The sequence below is a fragment of the Mus pahari genome, chromosome 5 (assembly GCF_900095145.1).
Source record: "Mus pahari chromosome 5, PAHARI_EIJ_v1.1, whole genome shotgun sequence".
Classification (NCBI taxonomy): Eukaryota; Metazoa; Chordata; class Mammalia; order Rodentia; family Muridae; genus Mus; species Mus pahari.
The window spans coordinates 39,323,140-39,343,505 of record NC_034594.1 but is presented as its reverse complement, the minus strand read 5'-3'; the positions used below and the strand labels follow the sequence as shown (position 1 = coordinate 39,343,505).

Genomic DNA, 20,366 nt, shown 5'->3' with positions numbered 1-20,366 from the left:
AGAGTCATTTAATCATATATACCAGATATATTTTCTAAATTGTTAAGTTCTTTCTAGAGTAAGTTTAAATTAGCCAAACATGTTTTACAGTAAGATATGATATATAAAATGATTCATATACAAAATGAAATACTGTGTCATTTTAAAAACTACAAAAAGTTAAAATAATGCATTAATAGCTACTTGTCTACTTTTAGAAATCATGAGCTTTGGGACTGGAGCAATGGTTCAGTGATTAAGAGCACTGACTGCTCTTCCAGAGGACTAGGGTTCAAGTCTCAGCACCCACATAGCAGCTCACTACTGTCTATAACTCCAGGTCTAAGGGAGCCAATATTCTCTTACAGACAAAACTCCAATGTACATGAAATAAAAATAAATAAATCATTTTTTTAAAAAAAAGAAAATGTAAGATTTATAAAATGACTTATTGTCCTACTATTAATTTTAATTGTCTTTTCAATTACTACCTTCTTTGAAAACACTTAGCAAGTTTAATTACAATATTAAAAAACTTTTAAAAAAGTAAATCCTTGTAGTCCATGTCAGTCTCAGTAAAACAACAAAGAGGAATGTATTCACACCTACTTGCTGAATATACAGTGTTGTCATGGTAATGACGTGATTAATATAAGAGCAAGTCCCAATTTCTTCTACATTTGATAAATTCCTAGGAGATAAAAAGAATAACATGTATTATATATACGCAATATATTTCTAGTGTATTCAGTGTGGACTTTAAGAACAGATGGAAGCAAATGAAATATCAATGACATTAAAGCAGGAAATGATGCACAGGGTGTTGTCATTAGACAAGACATGTACCATTACTGTTTTCCCTATGCTCTCTGAATTTTAGCCCCCTTTTCTAACTTACATCAGTTTTGTAAACTGTTCAGAAGTCCATGACACAAAAAGCATGCATTATCTTTAAATATTCTAAGAGGACATACCACTATATCCTGTTTAAAGTCGAGAGTCTGTAAGTACTTGAACTGCGACACATACTATGGTAATTTATGACACTTAAGTATCTCTTAGTTTTACTGTTAAAAGTTAAACTTTATTAGTATTCTTTTCTAAGACACTTACCTATAAAATATGTTATATCTTGAAATCCAGTAGATGTTCACAGAATAGGAAAAAATAACACTTTGCTACTTAAGAAATTAAATTAGCATGACATCTTAGCTATTTATCTCTTTCCTTTCTGTAATACAAGAACACTTCAAACTCTCTGTACACATACTGCTATTTCAGAGAATCTGAGTTTAGTTCCCAGCACCTGCATCAGCTAGCTCACTATCACCGGTAACTCTAGCTTCAGGGGATCTGACATCCTCATCTGCTCTCTGCAAGTACCAGTCACAGTCCATACACACATCATGTTTTTAAATTCTAAAGTCTGCATGTAGTTCACAATGTTCTAATCATACTCAATAAGCACCATCAGGCATGGACGCTTTCATTCTTACCTACGCACTTTGTGAGACCAAAGGAGAAAATGGAGTAAGCCCTGGCAAGGATGTTCAAAACGCCAAGCCTTCAAATAGGCAGGAGTTTAAATTACAATACTCTAGAAAACAACCAGGCTGTTTCTCAAGAGATTAAAAATTCAACATCCTTGGGGCTGGCAAGATGGCACAAAGGGTAAAGGCATCTATCTGCCAGCAAGCCTGACCAACCTCAACTAAATCTCTGGGATATAATAGAGAGCCAACTCCTCCACACTGTCCTCCAGACTACACACACATACACACACACACACACACACAAACACACACACCAAATGCACTCACTGTAAGTAAAACAAAATGTTCTTATGATCTGATGAATTAAGTTCTAAAACTGTAGTAAAGTACAATTTTGTTTTATTTAAAAAATGACATTACATGATATGTGAATTATCTCTTAGCAGTTACATATTAAAATGTATAAATATTTTTAAGTTATACTTAAAAGTTATAGCTGAATTAGTACTGGGAAAAGAAATAGGTCCAAACAAAAAGGACCTATAGCTGTATTTTTATTGAGCTGTTATTTGATATCATTACACTCATATACCAAATTCACTTTTATGTATTTAGTTGGGACAGCCTATCTGTAACTCCAGTAGCCTTTAAAACTATGTCTCTGAGGCACAGATGAAGGAGTACAGGATAGCTCTTGTTAAAACTTTAAAACACCTACACAGTAATAAAATGTCACCCATCCCATGGGAAAACTATGAAAACTACCAGCTCCGCCTTCCAAATCTCATTCTCATGCATTCTCTATCACTCATTACTACTGTCTTTTAATTCATTTCCTTCCTTCCCTCTGCCTCTCACTCCTCCAAACAGGGGGGAAAAGAGAAAGGAAAAGAAGAAAAAAAAAACTCTTAAATTTGGATAAAGGAGGGCTTTCAGTTTCAGATCCAACATTGAAATTTTCAAAGTTGTCACTTTCATGGTTACAATTAGAAAAAATCTGAATAACTAAAAATAAATAAATAAACATATATATATATATATATGTTTTATATATATATATGTGTGTGTGTGTGTGTGTGTGTGTGTGTGTATGTGTGTGTGTGTTTTAAGACATGAATTCTCTATCCTAGAATTCCTTCTATATACTAGGCTGGCCTTGAACTCAAGAGATCCACAAGAAAGGATCTTGTCACAACCACTGGGCTTAAACTAAAAATTCCTAAGAAACATTAGAGGCCACAAAAGGAAAGAGAATTTAAAAGGAATTAATTATAGGCACAATGAAATCTTTTATTCTTATTCTTAACAGATCTAATTTAATTTAAGATCTAGTTTAATTCAATATACCAAACATATATTGGCTAACTACAGCTTAGAGACAAGTGAAATGAATTACAGTAGTACTATTGTGGTTTTGTTTTTGTTTTGTTTTGTTTTGTATGTATGAGTGTTTTGCCTGCATGTACATCTAGGTACCACTAGCATGTCCAGAGCCCTTGGAGGCCAGAAGATGGAATCACAACCCCTGCAACTGGAGTTGAAGATGATTGTGAACTGCCATTTAGGTCCTAGGAAATTAATCTAGCTACTCCAAAGAGCAGGCACACCCACTGAGCCATCTCTCCAGTCTGGAAAGACAACAATGTTGTTAGAGAATACAGGAAAACAAATATAAGGGCTCTTAGGTTGACAGGTGACTTTACAGATGGAAAACTAAAAGCATAATTCATTAGAAAAAAAAAGAAAAAAGAGACCCATTAAAATTAAAAACTTCTGTAGCTCAAAACACAATATTAAAAGAATAAAAAGACTGTCCTGCTGTGGACACCCATGCCTTTAATATCAACAATTGTGAGGCAAAGGCAGATGGATCTCTGAGATGGATCAGCCTGGTCTACACAGTAAATTCCAGGACAGCCAAGGCTACACAGAGAAACCCTGTCTAGAAAAACAAAAACAAAACAACAACAAAATGTACCAATCACCTGAAAAAAACACCTATGCATCAAAACATTCGCACACCTGTAAAATTAAGAACACAATCCAATTTTAAAATTGGGCAAAACTCTGGGAGGTAAAGACTCTCAGGACACAATGGAGGTGACCTTAGCCAAAATGGTCAACAATGAGAGAGGGAACTTCCAATGGATAGACAGCGCCTCAAGTGGAGGGACGAGGTAACCAATCCACAATCAAAATTTCTAACCCAGAATTGTTCCTGTGGGGAAAAAAAACTGCAGGGACAAAAATGGAGAAGAGACTGAAGGAAAAGTAGTCCAATGACGCGCCCAACTAGAGGGTCCATCTCATGGGGAGGGCATCAAGGCCTATTGCTGATGCTATGGTGTGCTTACAGACAGAAGCCTAACATGGCTGTCCTCTGAGATGCCAAACCAGCAGCTGAGACAGACACAGATACTACACCCAACCATTGGACTGAAGTCGGGGATCCCTATGGTTGAATTAGGGGAAGGATTGAAGAAGCTGAAGGGGAGAGCAACCCAACAGGAAGACCAGCAGTCTCAACTAACCCAGACCCCAGGGAGCTTCCACAGGCTGGTCCTAGTCCCCAGATACATATAGACCAGAGAAACTTAAGGACCCAGGGAATTGGAAAGTCTGGAAGTTGTGGGGGGAGGGGGGAGCACCCTCTCAGAGGCAAGGCGGAGGAGGAATGGGATAAGGAACTGTGGGAGGGGGGACCAGAAGGGAGGGGGACAATGGCTGGAATGTAAATAAATAATTTTTAAAATAAAAAAAAAATACTGGGCAAAACTTATATAGCTGCTTCACCAAGACATTATAACAGTCTCAAAAATAAAAAGAGGTTAAATATTTTTTATCATTAAGGAAAAATAATGAAATACTACACACCTACTGCAATAGCCAAAATCTGAAAGAATGGCATATCAAATACTAGAAAAATGGGGAACAATGGAAATCCTCATTCATTGATTGTGGGAATGTTACAAACATGATATTTTCTACATGGGCTGAAAAATACCCATTTAAAACTTGGACATGAAGATTTATAGCAGTTTTATAAATAACAGCCCCAAACTGGAAACAAGCACACTGTCCTTCAATATAAGTGAATATGCAAGCAAACCATGGTACCTTCCCATGAAAGAGTATTCAGTAATGAAGAGACACTTAGGCACGTCTCAGTTTCTACCACTCTTTCCAAGAAGCTCAAACCCATGCTTTCCTGTGTCTCAGCCAGCATCATCTACTCAGCAAGGCTACTAAGAAACTCTCAAATAATAAGGTAGAAGCAAGGCAAGGTGAAGTTTCACCACCACCACCTTTAATCCCAGCACTCGTAAGGCAAAGACAGGTAGATTTCTGTCAAGTTGAAGACAAGTTTAGTCTACCCCGTAAATTCCAGGCCAGATGGACTACACAGTGAGACTATCTTAATTATAAAAAAAAAAAAAAAAAAAAAAAAAACAGCAGCAACAACAACAACAAAACACCCCACAAAGGTTATATGTATACAAGCTTGCATACACACAAGTGTACACATTTACAAATGAAAACCATACATAGAAAATATAATATATCTTGCTAAACTAAAACCTTCTGCCATGGTCTTTAAGTTACCTTAAGTTTAATCTTTTTTTTAAACAACAATTTTATTATGCTTCTCAAAATTTATTTTTGTGTATTATACTGGCTAGTTTTGTGTCAACTTGACACAGCTGGAGTTGTCACAGAGAAAGGAGCTTCAGTTGGGGAAGTGCCTCCATGAGATACAGCTATAAGGCATTTTCTCAATTAGTGATCAAGTGGGGAGGGCCCTTGTGGGTGGTGCCATCTCTGGGCTGGCAGTCTTGGGTTCTATAAAAGAGCAGGCTGAGCAAGCCAGTTGAAGCAAGCCAGTAAGGAACATCCCTCCATGGCTTCTGCATCAGCTCCTGCTTCCTGACCTGCTTGAGTTCCAGTCCTGAACAGCAATGTGGAAGTGTAAGCCGAATAAACCCCTTCCTCCCCAACTTGCTTCTTGGCCATGTTTGTGCAGGAATAGAAACCCTGACTAAGACATGTATACATACACATTGGACTGGCCCTTGTGTGCCATAAAGAACAAAATTGTAGGGAGCCGACTCTCCTTCCACCACACGGGTCCAGAAGACTCAACTCAGGTCATCAGGTTTGGCAGCAGATACCTTTACGCACGGAGCTATCTTGACAGCACTCATTTAAAATTCTGGGCTGAGTGTCTCTATAATTAGGTACAGTACTTAAGAAGCTTCCCAGTATGCTAATCAATCATGACATAAAAGATATACACATTCTTTAAAGATTCATACAAATATCACTAGCAAGTATTATTATTGTAATAATTATGCTAAAATTTTACTTTTTTATATCAGATACCTGCAAAGAATAATGAAGAATTTGACAAGCAAAATTGACAATGCTTGTTGTTGTTCCTCTAACCCATCTGCTGTTTTCTGAACACAATGTAGCAGCTGGGTCCTCAGAACCTGCAGAATATTATCAGGAAGCAGAGATATTCCTGGAGGCATATCATCTACCCTGGAAGATATGGGCAAGGAAACAAAGTGTTGAAACTTAAGACATATAAACAAACAAACAAATAAATGAATGGATGGATGAACGCAATAAGAAATGTTGTGTGGATGACTGAAGTAAAAGCGATCCTGTGGAGGACTCAGTCTTCCACTTGTAAGCCCTGGTCCTAAGCTTAGTAGCTAGTATCAGAAACTAAGTGAATTTCAGACCACCAAGAGGATAGTAGCTCATCAAAGAAGAGACAAGTATAATACTGCCCAGCGAGACAGCTATGATCACTGAGCGATATTTGTCATGAGCACATGGTCGTGCAAGAGTACAGAGACTGTTAGCATAGCTGCTGTACTTGTAATAAAATCCTTCTGCCGAAAATTAACAATCTCGCCCACTAGCAATAAACAATTGTTTCTACATACCTCGTAGGCAGCTTTTCAAAGTCAACATCTAAAAATTGTTCATAACTTAAAACAAAATTGTCCAACCACAGTCTCAGGTAATCTGGATCTTTCTGAAATGAAAAAAATCATCACATATCAAGTTTACTTATCATAAAAAGCAATGCTTTTACACCTACATATCTGCCTAATGTGGTTAAAAACAGCCATTCACAGGACCACATCTGTAATCTTAGCACTTTCCCCCCTTTGGTCTCAACACTTTTTTTCTCTTTGTTGTTGTTTGTTTTGTTTTTTGAGACAGGGTTTCTCTGTGCTGGCTATCATGGAACTCACTCTGTAGACCAGGCTGGTCTTGCACTCACAAAAAGATCTGCCTGCCTCTGCCTCTTGAATGCTGGGATTAAAGGAGTGTGCCACCTCTGCATGGCTCAACACTTATTTGAGGCAGTCAAATTAGGAGTTTAGATACTTAATCATTAAACATCACAGCTTAAGCACTGATCTAAGACAAAGGAAACACTAGCAAGTTGTTTCCCTAAAACAAAAGCATTACATTAGAATCTACAATCTCAAAGAATGTTCCCAAAACACACAGCAATTGCTGACCTTTGGGGATTTGTTTTCTACTACTGCACTGTTTCAAAATCAGCTTAGAAATTACCAATATCTATAACTTCACAAGAGAAATCAGGAAAAGAAATACTTTAGAGAACCAATGAATATCATCTATGAGAAATTTTCTAAGACATTACTTGTATTTTTATACTTGAAATTAGGTCATGTATCTATTCATTCACTCATTTATCCTTTAGGGATAAAACTAAAAAAAATAAGTAACTGGGGTTTTCATTAGATTCTTTATAAAAAGCAGAGGATTACTTCTTGGTAAAAGTGAGACATAAAACAGTCACACACACTATAAAACTTTAATGAATGTCTCTTCATATTTTATTTAGCAACTCTCTAGTATCTGGTTCAAATTCTATACCAACACTGTAGTACTGATCTACATTCTAAGCCCTCACTCAGATCTAAAGGTCAATACTACCAAGTATTTAACAAGTGTAGAATTCTCCTGGGAAACTCTACAATTGCAAATAAGAAAAGGTACTGTTTCATTTAAGAAGTAAAGTATCTGTTATTACCTGGAACAGCAGGCATTTTTAACCTATTATTTTATTTATACCTTACAACTATCCAGAATGGGTTTAGTTTTCCTACTTTTACAAATTACAAAAGGATATGTAACTTGCCCAAAGTCATAATCTAGAAACTGCTGCAGGGATACATGAGTCCAAAAGGTCCCCATTCTACTACACCACACTGGCTGTAAGTTGTGCATGGGGACAGGGTGGAGACTTAGTAGGTTAAAAAAGGAAAGCATGAGTTCTATCAGGATCTGTCAAGTTTAGGCTATAAAACGTGGATACACAAAATAATCATATCTCATTTAGCCTAGAAGAATCTGTAGATGAACTACACTTTACCACTAAAGGCAATAAAAAGAAAGATTCGTACATTAGAAACAGTAGTAATTGTATTATGCTCCTCAGTATAAAACAACAGAAATAGAAATACCTGGAGTTCTCTTTACCTGACTTTCTAACAGAGCAGACTATTACCTCTTAAGTCACTCTTGTGATTAAGTTCAGCATGCTGAAACACTACAGCATGAACTTATCTCCCTTATTTATACATTTACTAACACAATACACAAATGTAATTCCAAGAGTGCTAGGGCCAATTCAATGTCACCCAGACTTAAATCCCAGCATTCAGGAGGCAAAGGCTAGAGGACTTTATTGTTTTGAGGCCAGCTTGGTCTAATACTGAGTTCCAGGAAAGCCAGGGTTACAAAGTGAGTCCCTGTCTAAAAAATAAATAAATAAAATTTTTAAAAATAAAAAAAAAATTAAAAAGTTGACATACCAATAGAATAAAAAGATGGCAACTACTGATATGAACAATAATCAAGATCTATGACCTGATTATCATTTTTCTGAAAAGTAGCTTAATATCTGAATCTCAATGTACTCATACAAAACTACTCAGTAATTGCATAATATATTCTAATAGTGACAAACATGCATTACTGCGAAAAGCACCAAGAGATCTAGAGAAAAAGGAACTACCATTATAAATTATACTGACCTATGAGTCAAAGTGACTATATGCAGAAACATACATACATATACATGTCTTAGCTCCAGAATCTAAAGCGATGGAGAAAATTCAGTCTCTACTATTAAAATAAGGATCAAGTGGTAGCCTTCACTCCAATATGGACTATACACTGGAGTTACTGAACAATGCAAGTACACAAGAGAGAGCAAGTAGCAGAATCAGTAAAGCATCCTTCTTCTTGACTGACTTTCAAATATAGAAAGCTGACTGAGTTGTCCTGTCACAAGAAAGAACAAACTCTTATACCCTCTTAAAATTTTAAAAAAGAAAAATTAGGGGCTGGAGAGATGGCTCAGTGGTTAAGAACACTGACTGCTCTTCCAGAGGTCCTGAGTTCAATTCCCAGCAACTACATGGTGGCTCACAACCATCCGTAGCAGGATCTGATTCACTCTTCTAGTGTGTGTCTGAAGATAGCTGCAGTGCACTAATATAAATAAAAAAAATCTTTTTTAAAAAAATAGAAAGAAAAATTATACAAAAATAAAATTTTCAAGAGCACAGAGCCAAAAAAAATAGAGTGACCTAGGTTGGTGGGAGAGGAAAGGGAATGCAACCACAGCAATGTAATTCTCTGGAGGTGGACTGGAGCAGGGACAACTTAGTTTTCAGAATTGCCATGAACTGCTGCTATGTGCCTCTTTCTTCCCTTTCCTGAAATCTCTATTGTAGTACTCCCATTTGTTTTAACATTTTATGTCAGCTTTGTGAGGGACATATACTGATGGTGTCTTCCAAACTTAGTGTTCAGTATCACGAGAAGTCACAACTGGAGGTGATGGTGTATATCACAAGATCCTGGCTCAAGATTGAGTGCATAAATACACAAGTTTTCAAGTTACTGAGATAAGCTAAAAGTACATGTTACATATAGGAAGGATAATTGTGATCAGGAAAGCAGATTGTGAGAGAATGGGATTTTGGTCACAATTCTTTATTACTTTACAGTAAAAGTTTTTAATGGTAGCTTTGGTTTTGAAGGGTTTAGGATTTGATTTTGGCTTTTTGAAACAGGGTCTATGTAGCTCTGACTAACCTGTAATTCTCTATGTAGACCAGGCTGGCCTTGAACTTGGAAGATCTGTTTTTGTTCAAAGAGTCACCACTCCCAATTCCTTATAGTAAACTTGCCCCCATAATTTCACAGTAAAGGAAACTGTTAAAAGGGCAAATCAACATGCAGATACAATAACTGTCAAAGCTTTATTTCTAGGACAGTGGTGTTTCACACCTTCAATGCCAGCACTCAGGAGGCAGAAGCAAGAGGATCTTGAGTTCCAGGCCAGCCTGATCTACAGAGTAAGTTTCAGGACAGCCAAGGCTACCTAGAGAAACTGGCTCAGTCAATCAATCAATCAAACAAACAAGCTTTATCTCTAAAGTTGCAGTTTCAAGGAGCTGTCACAAGTTGGTTTCTAGGAAGTCTACCTTCTTTGTAAGAATCTTTAAAGTTTGTTTTATTCATATTAACTTGTAAGCTACTTTAATCATAGTAGGGGGTCCCTTATCTTGTAAACAGTATTATTATGGAAACATTTACAATTATTCAAGTCATGGAATAGTAAGTTTATGTTATACATACATACATGTTTAATTTTCTAGAATTACAGGAGGACTTTTGGTAATCTGAAACTGTTAAAATGTTCTGGGTGTCAAAGTGTTGTCATGCCAAGAAACAATATTCTTGACCAGTTTGAAACCAAAAAAAAAGAAAAAAAAAATCAAGAGGAAACCTTTTTACACGAAAAAAAAAAAAAGCAACATGGTAAGTCCAAATTTAATAATAAAAAAAGTAAAATAAAAAGAAAAGGACAAGGAATTTATAGCTCAACAACACTTCACCTACTTAGCACTCATAAGGGCCTAAATTCAATCCCTAATATAATTTAATAAATAACTTTTATTTTTAACATCTTTCATTATCACTCTTTTTGACTGCTTTTACTGATGCTATCAATAACTTTTGAAAAATGATTCCAACAGATACTCCACAATGTTTGAGGCATTATTCTTAGAGACAGAGAGAATGTATGTGTATATCCCCGAGCATCCATATAAAGTTCAGATGATAATGTTGGGTATTGGTCCTTACCTTCCACCTCATTTAAGGCAGGGTCTCTTGTTCACCACTGAGGATACTTAGGCTAGCTGGTCCTTAAGTTTCCAGAAATTCTCTGGTCTCCAACTCCTATCTCACTGCAGGCCAACTAGGACTACAGATGTGCACTACTGCATCTGGTACCTGATTACATCAAAACTCTAGCTCTTATACTTTTAAACAAGCACTTTAGCCACTGAGCTCAGCCCTAGTTTTTTGTTTTGTTCTGGAACTCAGAATTCTCCTGCCTCAGCCTCCTGCATACTACAAGTACATATGTGCACCACCACACCAGGCTTCCAAATGCTTTCCTGAAGAGTTAGATTAAGTAGTCTTCTAGACTACTCCCTGCTTCATAACACCAGTCTACTTTCTGAGGAACCAATGAACCAATACCCCTAGTTCTCCCATCCAAACTCCTTAACATGCATTTTATATGTTTAAGGAACAGAAACATTAGACTTCTCTTCTCTAATCCTAAATAAAAGTCTAAATAAATCCTAAATAAATCCTAGATAAAAGTCTAAATAAATTGAGTCTCAGGCTTCCAGAATTTTACCCTCTTCTCTTTATGTACCTGTAATTTCCAATATAACTCTCCAATATTGATTTTTAACACAGACCTCCCTTTTGAACTCCATATCTACATACAAAGTACTTGAATGTCCCTCAAGGACTGAAAACTCAGAATGCTTATCTGAAAACCTAGTGACCTGTATTGGCTAACTTTGTGAATGATCTGCCAAAGTATCAGTTGCCAAAACTTGGTTCCTCTTCGGATTCTTCTGTAGCTAAGAATAATGCTACAAAGATTAAGTGCTACATCCACTACCAACTATCAGGCAAATTTAGATAATCAAAAGAATAACAAAAATAGAGTGGTTCTTAAGACCAGGTCTCACTATATAGCCAGGGTGGCCTGAGACTCTCCATGCAGACCAAGCTGACCTTGAACTTAGAAACCTACCTGCATTCTGAATGCACAAATTAAAAGCACATACAACCATGTCCAGCCCAACAATAAAGTGCTGTTTATGCCACCTTAACGTTTGTTTCAGAGTACTGCATGCTGAGCACAAAGCCAACCATGTTAGTAATGTCCATTTCCTAAAGACAACCTTCAGGTCACTGAGAATAAAACACTCATGTCTTACTTTCACATCTAATATCTTAAAAAAAAAAAAAAAACAAAAACATGAAATTAGAAGCCACCGGTACAATTTTTCAAAATCTGTATAAAAGAGGTACATGATTTTTTTTACCTAAATAAAACATGACTAAATAAAAGCAAAACTTTTATACTGAAAAGGAACTTTACTGTGAGCTCACTGCAAAACTATCTATTTTAGTCATATTCCAGATTTAGAAAGACAAAGGGCAACAGCAGGAAATGGAGCATCACCAAGGTCCAAAACAAACTTGGTCTTAAGTTGGGGAAAATAAAAATTCACATTATTAAAGATAACTAAGCACTATGCTTGAATGCCAATCTTTTGAAAATTAAGATTAAAGATTCAGATATTAACCCAACTTCATTACCACAAAAAGAGAAAAACTGCCCTTGACTGTAAATACATGAAGGCCAATGAAGATTATGATACAAAATATAAGAACTGCATTTTCTTACTTTTAATGTACTTATAATTAAGCTCATTTTTCTCCTCAACAACTTTGAGAGATAAATAAAATTTATTCTCCCATTTACCAGGTGAGGAAATAGGAATGTAAAGATCCAGATGCCCTGATTTGAAGTCCATAAAATGAGAAGCAAAACTAGTACAAAAATTTGAATCCACTAATTTCTACGAGCTCCATTCAGTTTTTTCAGTGTAATCTGAATATCAACAATAACAGAAAAAGAAAGAGCATCTCTTCAGCCCCAGTGCATGAGAGGATGGGGCAGGGATACCAAGAGGCTTAGCTGGGCTGGAGCACTAACTGGTCTATAGAAGACCAGGGCTCAAGTCCCAGGACTGAAGTGATTAGTCACAACCATCTATACCTCCAGTTGCAGGGAATCCAATCACCGCTTCCAACTTCCACAGCACCAAGCACACGCTTGCTATGCATACATGCATGTAGCCAAAACATTCACACAAAATATATCTAATTTTAAAAATTTAAAGAGTTCTATGCCAGCCTGCGATTAATGAGACCGTCTAAAAAATAACTAATGAACCCTACCTTTCAACCTACATTGCACACTTTAAAATGTCACCTTCCTATCACTTTGTGATAGTTTGTACCCGTGAGAACAAAAATGCATTTAAACATTTTATTTATGTTTGAGTGGCTTGCCTCTGTGTATGTCTGTGCACAGGCATGCCTGATGCCCAGGAAGGCCAGAAGAGGTCACTGAATCTCTTGGGACTGGAGTTAACAAAACATTTGTGAGCTGTCATGTGGTGTTGGGAATCATACCTGGGCCTCCTGAAGAGCAACCACTCTTAACCACTGAGCTCTCTCTCCCACCCCAAAATAAACTTCAATCTCACTGAAGAATCTGAGCTGCTCAATTTTGCCTCTACATATCCTAGCAAATAGGTGCCACATACATACATGTATGGTAGAAATACATTTTAGTCAAGCCTCATAGTGCATGTCTGTAATCCCAGCTACTTAGGAGGTTCAGACATGAAGAGATCAAATTTCAAGACCTGCCTAGGCTACAGAATGAGTTCAAGACCACGCTGGGCAAATTGGTAAGACACTACTGCACGAAGTCAAAAGTAAAAGGGCTAAGGATACGGCTCAGCAGTGGAGATGTGTCTACTATCTGCAAAGCCCTCGGTTCTATCAGCAACATGAGAGAGAGAGAGAGGAAGGGAGAGAGAGAGAGAGAGAGGAAGGGAGGGAAGAAGGAAGGGAGGGAGGGAGGGAGGAAAAGGGAAAGGAAGGGAAGAAAGATACATCCTAGGACAGGGCAGTAGGCAGTAGCTGGAAAGAGAGAGAAGGCATAAATATACAAATTCCCAAAAGATGTTTAATACTTAAACAAACTGGTATACCGCTATATAAAACTTGCCTCTTTTTGTTTCTGTCTTAAGATTAAGCAAAGAAATGTCAGAAGACACTAAACAGTTGTCATTTGACTATCTACTGTTAAAAATATCCAGAGAAGCAGTTGCTAACTAATGAACTAAAATCAGATACTAGATTAGAGCTGTCCAAATTTAATGTTTAACTTTTAAGAGCTATACAAAATGTAATGCACTGTCAATCAAATCCTTGACCCTGGGTGGGGACGACTATTTGAAAGCAAAAAAAGTTCAGGCTACATATAACTTGAATTAGTGGTCATATCAACTATTGTAACAATCTTCAGAGCACAGGAATAGTGTTCCTTCTTATCAGCCTTTCTATATAATAACTACTATATAAAGTTAACAATCTGTTATGGATAGTCATATTTCTAACAATGCAATTAAACCCTATTCCCAGAAGGAAAAGGTAAGAAAAGATAGGACTGAAATATTTGGTAACAAAACAAACTTCACACCACAAAGTAATTATGTGAGGGGAGACAGATATAGACAGACAGACATCAGCTTGCCTTGATAGTTCCATGCACACAAGTATTAAAATATAGAGCACACTCCATAATTACTTAAGAAAACAAAACTACTAAGAAGAAAAAAATTACCAAGTATTTTACCCAATGTTCGATCTAACAAATGAGGACGCATCTGCTAAACTAGAGTCTTCCATTCAGAGGACTTTCATCTCTGGTATTAGTCTTGCAACTGAACTCAGGTCAGTAAGTACTTCTACTTATTCATATTACAGTCCACAGCATTCCTTCTACAAAGCAGTATAAACCAAGGACACATTTACTAAACTTTCCAACTACTCAGTGGCAACGTCAAAGCATTACAAGAATGAGCTACTAACAGCACACTGAAATACATGTCCCAAAGTAAGCTTAGCACTGTGGCAAATATGCAAGATGTCCTAACTTCACTGCCATAAAAACAGACCTTCATAATCTTCAAAGATTTCTTCTGTAACCAGGCTTGTACACAATGTTTTGTGTACTCAAAAAAATCAACTAGGACAGCAAAATGGTAAACACTTTAAATTTTAATCATGACAAATAAACTTGGTACTCCAGAAAAACTGGTCGTTTTTCAAGTCATTGTTCTGCAAATTGACAAAAATAATCAAACATTTATGCAACATGACTTTCTTTTAAGGAACTGTTGTCAATAAATAATGAAAAGTCATTTCTCTACATATCCTAACAAAAAGTGCTAGAATATTACAATAATGCAAAATGCTCATGAAACAGGTAACTGGTACATTTATGAAGTATTATAGCCTTCCATGACCAAATTAGAACCTGAATCAAGGTTCTATACTTTCCAGGCCACAGTCACCCAAACCTAAAGAGAAGCCATTTTTAAAACCTAGAGGAGATCCAATAGCAAAATTCAGATTGTAGAAAACTCTAAGGTCAAGCCGGACAGTGGTGGCACACGTCTTTAATCCCAGCACTCAGGAGGGAGAGGCAGGCGGATTTCTGAGTTCCAGGCCAAACTGGTCTACAAAGTGAGTTCCAGGACAGCCAGGACTGCACAGAGAAACCCTGTCTCGAAAAAAAAAAAAAAAAAAGAAAAGAAAAGAAAAGAAAACTCTAAGGTCAAAAAAACTGCTTTGTACCACAAATAAATAGCAAAGAAAAGTATGATAAAGGGGAATCTATCACATATTCTTTCAATAAGATATAGTACATATCATTTGTTTAAATATTTAATTATGCAGTGAGAAAATAAAATCTTAGATTAGCAGAGAACTGTGAATATAATGTATTATCTTTTAGAATTTAAAGAATTATTCTATTGTGATGTTTTTTAAATAATTTACTTCCATTTTATGTGCACTGGTGTTTGGCCTGCATGCATGTCTGTGTGAAGGTGTCAGATCTTGGAGTTACAAACAGTTGTAAGCTGCCATGTGGATGGTAGGATTTGATCCTCGGTTCTTTGGAAGATCAGTCAGTGCTCTCCAACACTGAGCTATCTCTCCAGCACCTACTGTGGTAGTTTCTAAGACAGTTTACAGATATCAGATATATATTTTGTACTGTATTTTACAGATACATTTTAAATATCTATAGACAACATTCAAAATGTGTGGAATTTGATTTAAAAACACTCTGTAGAGATATAGAAGCACTAGTGCATACACTGACCATTGCTGAACTAAGTGACAAATAAAGGTTTACTGTGTATCCAACTTCGTGCATATTGAAATTTTCCATAATAAAAGTTTTAAGGAAGAGAACTAAAAGAATTTATATAATAACTCACATTATGAAAAGCAAAAACAAAAGAAAGCTACTTATCTCTCAAAGATCAAAACCAAAAAAAAAAAAAAAAAAAAAAAAAAAAAAAAAAAAAAAAAAAAAAAAAAAAAAAAAAAAAAAAAAAAAAAAGCAGCAGCTAAAGAGAGGCACTGGTTGCTCTTCCAGAGGACCCAGGTTCAATCCCTAGCACACGACTGTTCATAATCCCAGTTCCAGGGGATCTAATGCCCTCTTCTACAGGGCCAGCCTAGTCTAATAGCAAAGTTCCAGGATAACCAGGGCTACACTGAGAAACTCTGTCTCTAAAAATAAAACGTACAAACAAACAAAAAAATCTAAACACTTGGTGAGTTTAACAAGCAACCTACCTCCCTAAATATACAATATTACTTACAAATGAAAAACAGACACAAAAAGGTAAGTCTTGCTCAGGGTCACAAAAGAAAACAGGAGAGCCAAAACTGGACCTCAGAACTCCAAGCCACAGCCTAGGGCTCTCTCAGAACTCGGCTGCAGAGTACATAAGATCCAACAAGTCTCCAAATTGTATGAAACCTCCTCAAAAGTATAAAATATAAAGCAAAAAGGTCTTAAGCTGTAACCGACCAGTGTTTTGGGGGAAGTTATGTTTGGAGGCACTAACTGCTAGAGAAGGAAGACAGGCCCAGAGGCAAGAAAGTCCAGAGAGCAGTGATGTATTAGCATCCTGGGCAGGGAGTTGCGCTTAATCCGTGAGCTGTACACTCGGTAGCTACCTGATTCAAGTGCAGAAGTTATTACCTAACAAGTATGTTATCCATGAACTGATAAAGTGTTTTTTAAAAAATCATATTTTAAACAACTACTTTAAAAACAACACAAAATTCAATCTTAAGAGCAAAGACGGTTTAATTTAAATCATAAAAATTAGATTTATCTCTCTGTCCAAGAAAGGAGGCTTCAAAATTTGACATTAGGGGTTGAATGTAGCTCAGGGACATAGCACTTGCCTAGCATACTCAAGGCCCCGTATTCTATCCCCAGTACCACAAAGAGAGAGGGAGGGATGGAGGGAAAGGAGGAGAAAGAATTCATGACAAAATAATTCATGCTTATATTCAGTAAGACAAATTTTTTTAAAAATCAACATGTATCAATAACATACTATCTTTTCAATAAATAGTCATTTAGTCAACCTAGAAAAAAGAACATGATTAGTAAAACAATGTAATCTCATTTACCAGTTCTCGTTCTGAAAATAGTGAAAATTAGTGAGTCTAATATATTTTTTAACAAGTCATTATTGGACATTCATACTAAAATTTCATTTTAACTTTTGGCTAACATATTAGTGACTATTTTGAACAGAAGGGTTGTTTATTTTTAAAAAGATATTTCTGTCAATTACATAAGCCCAAATGCTATTCTAAATTTTTATATTAACATTTCAAGGTATGTATGTGAAGGTATGTATGTGCACATTTCTATAGATATATATGTGCAGATATATACTTTAATATTTATAACTATCAAACCAGGAAGTTAAGAAAAATTACAGTGGAAATGAGATGACTTCTTAAGAGATAAATCGCTGGTTTATTAGCTGAAATTAAACTTAAAAAACAAACCTGAATATATAATGCAAAACTACAGGCTGAGTGATCTGAGAACATAAGCACACAGACCTAAGTTAACCAGTAGACTGGGAATGAATGGTTCCCTGATCATTGCTATATCTTCAAAGTACTAACGGAGATCCTCACTTGAGAAGCACCCTCTAAGGAACACCCTTCTCAATGGCCTAAGATCAAATTTACTATGCGAAAATTTACATGAAGGAAGTCAAAGAAATGTATTTCTGAATGGCAAAATGGTTGAAAATATGGGACCTGAATCAGACACTTCTGAATTCCAAACTCACACCTACACCAGTTCTCCCAAATAGAAGGATAATTACAATACCTACCTCACGAGATAATGCTAGTATGTGCTAACATGTTAATCCTATAATAACTACCTCAATCAATAACCTTCAAAAATAATTTAAAAGGTTGATTAAAAAAAAAAAAGTTTACGGGAAGGGGAAAAAATAGTTTAATGTCAAAACAAAACTGTCTTTACCCCCAATTGAGGGAAGAAAAAAACAGCAGAAAAATAAAATATTTGGGGCAGATAAGATGGGTAAAGCACCTGCCACACAATCCTGATAACCTAAATTCAATCCTAGGAACATATAAATGTGGAGAGGGACAATCAAATCCACACAATTGTCCCCTGACCTCTATAAAAGTACCAAGGCACCAACATGGCCCCCCACATAGCCTATAAACAATAAGCATTTTATTTTTTCTTTTACAGGTACAATATTCCTATATAACTTTGAGATTACTGAAGCTATATCAAAGAAAAATTTGTAAATTTTTAACAGCAGGCCAGTATTGTCAATGTACTCAAATCTGAAAAAAATATGGGAAATTCAATTTATGTGTTTTTATTTTATTTATTTACTTCTCTTGCATGTTTTTAAATTCTGGATGGGGGAGTTGTTTGGGGTTCTGTTTTGAGCTACGCAGGCCTGGCTATCCTGGAAATGTCTTATGTCGACTAGGATAGACTCGACCTCATACCACCACCTGCCCCTGCAGAGTTCTAGGACTCTGTTCTGGGACTAAAGGTATGCACCACCACACCTGCTAGTCAGGATCATCAATATGCACAAACACACTACACATTAAGGTCATAATGCTGGACACAAAATTTTATAATGAAGGAATTTTAAGTACAGAAATAAAAAGGAAAGCAAATTACCTTTGTACAATAAAGCATCCAAAGTTCAAAGAGCCTCTCTCTAGCTGCCATTCTGGCTTTTCACTCAGGTACTTTAATATTTCCTCAAAAAGAAGGTTCAAGACCATATCATGTTACTTTATTTTCCAAGTTTCTCAGCCGTTACAGTAAAGCTCAAAGCAGTGGAATAACCAAAATTACGTAGAACAAATAGACTGCCTCAGGTCAATAAAGGGTCAATTTCAGCAACTACTCCAACACTTCTTCATCAGTGGTAGCTGGTCTTGTAAATAGGTCTGTGAAATACAAAAATATCCTAAGTTTTTTTAAGCCACATTTGAAAAAAAAAAAAAAAAAAAAAAACCTTGCTCACCCCATTCAAAGGGATAAATTTTTAATGTGATTAGATATTCCAGAAACTCCTGTTTGGCACACCACGACTAACGATCAACATAAAATACTAAAATCTTCCATGCAGATTCACAACCAAAACTGCGATAGATGGGAAGGAAGCCGGCTCCCTACTCACGCCTTCCTTTAACCTGGAGCACAGATCAAACAGAACAAATATCCGAGATTTCTCGCCTGCTTCTTAAAAGTTGCTGGGAATGTTTGCTGCGTTGCAGGGCAGGGCGTGGGGGTGAGGGACCGAGGAATTCCTGGTTTGTTTGTTTTAACCATCCACACACCGAAAGTCACCCTGCCTACCTGGTCTCCACCTCTCCACCCAAGAAGAAAGGGGCTCTCACACCGCGGCAAGGACCACCTCCCGGGGGAAGACCCCAGACCCCGCCTCGCAGCCGTCCTGGGACCTTTCCATTTCCTCCCCGCGTCCCCGTTACGAACCAGAGAGACAAACGTCAGGCGTGCCAATCAACTTCAGAAGCGCGGCCCCGAGCGCTCTGGGACCCAGACCCGGGATCCACGCCAACCGGCGGTAGCCAGACCCGCCCGAGCCGGCCGCGCCCCCTCGCCCGCCGCCGCCGCCCCTCAGGCTGCAGCCCTGAGTCTCACTCCCCCGGGCCTTCCCGCCCCGCGGCAGCCTCCGCCCGACCTCGGCGTCCCCTCACCACGCTCACAGGCCCGCCGCCGCCACCCCGCCGCGGGCTAACTTGCTGCCCTCCGCCGGGCCCGCGGCGAAGCCCCGTGTCACCACGAAGCCGGGCGGGAGGCGGAGGCGGGGCAGCGCCGACGCGGGGTGGGAGGAGCCAGGGGCGGAGCAGCCCCTGGGCTAATCATTCCGGCCTCTGGGGATTTACCCGGCCCTCCGGCGGCCGCTCCTCGAGGGCCGCTCAGCCCCGAAGCCCCGCCCCCGGCATGCCTGCGCAGCCGCAGTGCCCCGATCAGGTTCTGAAAGCGGTCGGAGCCAGCCTGGGCACTCGGGTCAGTAGTCTCCCAGCTGGACGTGAGGACCGACGTGCTGACGTCGCTCCCCGCCCCTGCTAGGTGTGGCGGACGGAACTTTCCTCGCCAGGCGTCGCCTCTGCGAATCAGCTGAGGGCCGGCGACCTTAGGGCATCTAAAAGGGATTTCGATTTGTAAAAATGGGATTAGTCCTGGGACAGAGCTCAAAAGCGGAAAATAGAAGGAAAGAAATTTTTTTC

The 20,366-nt window shown here is 37.8% G+C and overlaps 1 protein-coding gene across 1 annotated transcript in view; it reads right to left on the bottom strand.

The window, feature by feature from the left end:
* The window catches only part of Nbeal1 (neurobeachin like 1), a 162,006-nt gene extending 142,080 nt beyond the window's left edge, over window positions 1-19,926 (bottom strand). Inside the window, exons 1-5 of the mRNA XM_021198528.2 lie at window positions 19,833-19,926; window positions 18,784-19,058; window positions 6,428-6,519; window positions 5,853-6,014; window positions 589-670 (exon numbers count right to left, since the gene is read on the bottom strand). Of these exons, the coding sequence (XP_021054187.1) occupies window positions 589-670; window positions 5,853-6,014; window positions 6,428-6,519; window positions 18,784-18,834 (387 nt within the window). The 5' untranslated portion in view covers window positions 18,835-19,058; window positions 19,833-19,926. The remainder of the gene's footprint in view (window positions 1-588; window positions 671-5,852; window positions 6,015-6,427; window positions 6,520-18,783; window positions 19,059-19,832) is intronic.
* Between the last annotated feature and the right edge of the window lie 440 nt (window positions 19,927-20,366).